Consider the following 1,701-nt stretch of genomic DNA (forward strand, 5'->3'; position numbering starts at 1 on the left):
GTCGGAAACAGTATTCCCCAAATCCACATAATTGATATCTATCGCGTATCAATTAGCCTTTATCTACCAAAATATATATACACACACTCATATATAAATATATATATAGTTATATTCAGGAAATATTTACAATAACAGATCAAAACACACACACACCTACCCTCCTCACCTCAAACCCACCAGGCCACCTAGCTGGATACAGTGATCTGTAGAGCAACGTCCACATCTCCGCTGGCGCCTACAATATTACTGTATCATTTACTTCCCCATACAGTTGGCATAGTAAGTAACCGTAGCAGGCCAGTCTGAAAACATGCCCTTTACGCCAACCCGCTTCGCCAACGCATCCACGACGTCATAGACATCCCCATCGCCATCCACCGCGCCGGCCACCGTCTGGTAATAATACTCCTTGTCAGCCGCCACATTTTTCAGCGGACCCGATCTCTCCAATGACCACGTAACCAGATCGAGACCGGCCTTCTTCGCCGCCTTAGCGTATGTAGATGGTACGATGCGTGGTTTCTTGTTATTTCCGTTGCCGTTGCCGTTACCATTTCCGGGTGGTTTGTGCTTGCTATTCTGATCGTCACCATCATCCTCCAGGTCCAAAAGAGCAAAGATGGGCGGGCCCATAATCCTCACTCCCCGCCTCGCCAGATCCCTCATGCCTCTGACAGCCTCTTCGTATCCCTCGGGGGTATCGACACGCTCGTCCAGATAGATAGCCTGACGCGCAAAGGCAGGCTCCTTGTCGATCCAGTAAAAGATGTCAGCGGGCAGGAAGGACTGGAGGAATACGCGGGACGGCGGGATGCGCGCGGCGCGGAACTCGTCAACGAGTTGCTGCGCGTACATCTCCTGGGTGTAGTTCTTGCCGCCAGGGGACGGGAAGGGCATGGGGACCTCGGGCGTCTTGAGCTCCGAGGTGAACTTGAGGCCGAGCGAGTTGATCAGGGAGATGAATTCGGCATGCGACTGCAGTTGGGGACAGCCATCGTTGTACAGGCTGGTGCGCCAGTCCATGACGCCACTCTGGTATTGCTCCGGGGTCATGGCGGTGGGATCTGAGGAGTCCATTTTGCCGCAGAGGGACTTGAATTCGGCAAGGGTAATGTCGCTTGTGCAGCATTTGGCGGAGGCTTTAGTTTTGCCGTCCACGGAGGCCGGGGTGAAGGGTTTCGTGCACTTCGCGGCCAGTTCGGGGACTGCGAGAATGTTTGTGGTGGTGTGTAGGTCGCACTGGGAATGGCGACAGACGAGCTGGAGGTCCTTGGTGAAGGCCACGTCGCACTCGATGATGCCAGCACCCTCGCGCGCAGCGGCTAACCAAGACTCCTTGGTGTGTTCTGGGAACTGCAGTGGGGCGCCGCGGTGGCTGATGGAGAAGTCGGAGGGCGTGTTTCGGCGCTCCTTACAGCTCTCAAGCTTCTTCTTCAGGCTGCCCTCATCCATCTGGTCGACGAGGTAGAAGGCGCGGGGACCGATCTGGATATTGGAAATGGGGCGCGGGCGCCCCGGCCATCTCGGCCACCCCGGCCACTCGGGTTTATTAGAGTGAGGAGGAGCAGCGGCGACAGTCAGGCCAGGGGCCAGCGCGCCCACCAAAAGAGTGACGGAGGTGAGATGCATAGCGAACGACGCTCTCCCAGGCACAGTGAAGAGGAAGATATTATTAACGGAGAATTTTTCAACGTCCGA

The 1,701-nt window shown here is 55.4% G+C and overlaps 1 protein-coding gene across 1 annotated transcript; it reads right to left on the reverse strand.

Moving 5' to 3' along the window:
- Nucleotides 1-258: 258 nt before the first annotated feature.
- Nucleotides 259-1,632, reverse strand: HCAG_09197 (hypothetical protein; the record flags this gene model as incomplete). The annotated part of the gene is made up of 1 exon (XM_001535827.1): nt 259-1,632. One exon carries the CDS (start codon nt 1,630-1,632, stop codon nt 259-261), a length of 1,374 nt encoding a protein of 457 aa, XP_001535877.1.
- Between the last annotated feature and the right edge of the window lie 69 nt (nt 1,633-1,701).

This window comes from Histoplasma capsulatum, genomic scaffold (assembly GCF_000149585.1).
Source record: "Histoplasma capsulatum NAm1 scaffold_66 genomic scaffold, whole genome shotgun sequence".
Classification (NCBI taxonomy): domain Eukaryota; kingdom Fungi; phylum Ascomycota; class Eurotiomycetes; order Onygenales; family Ajellomycetaceae; genus Histoplasma; species Histoplasma mississippiense.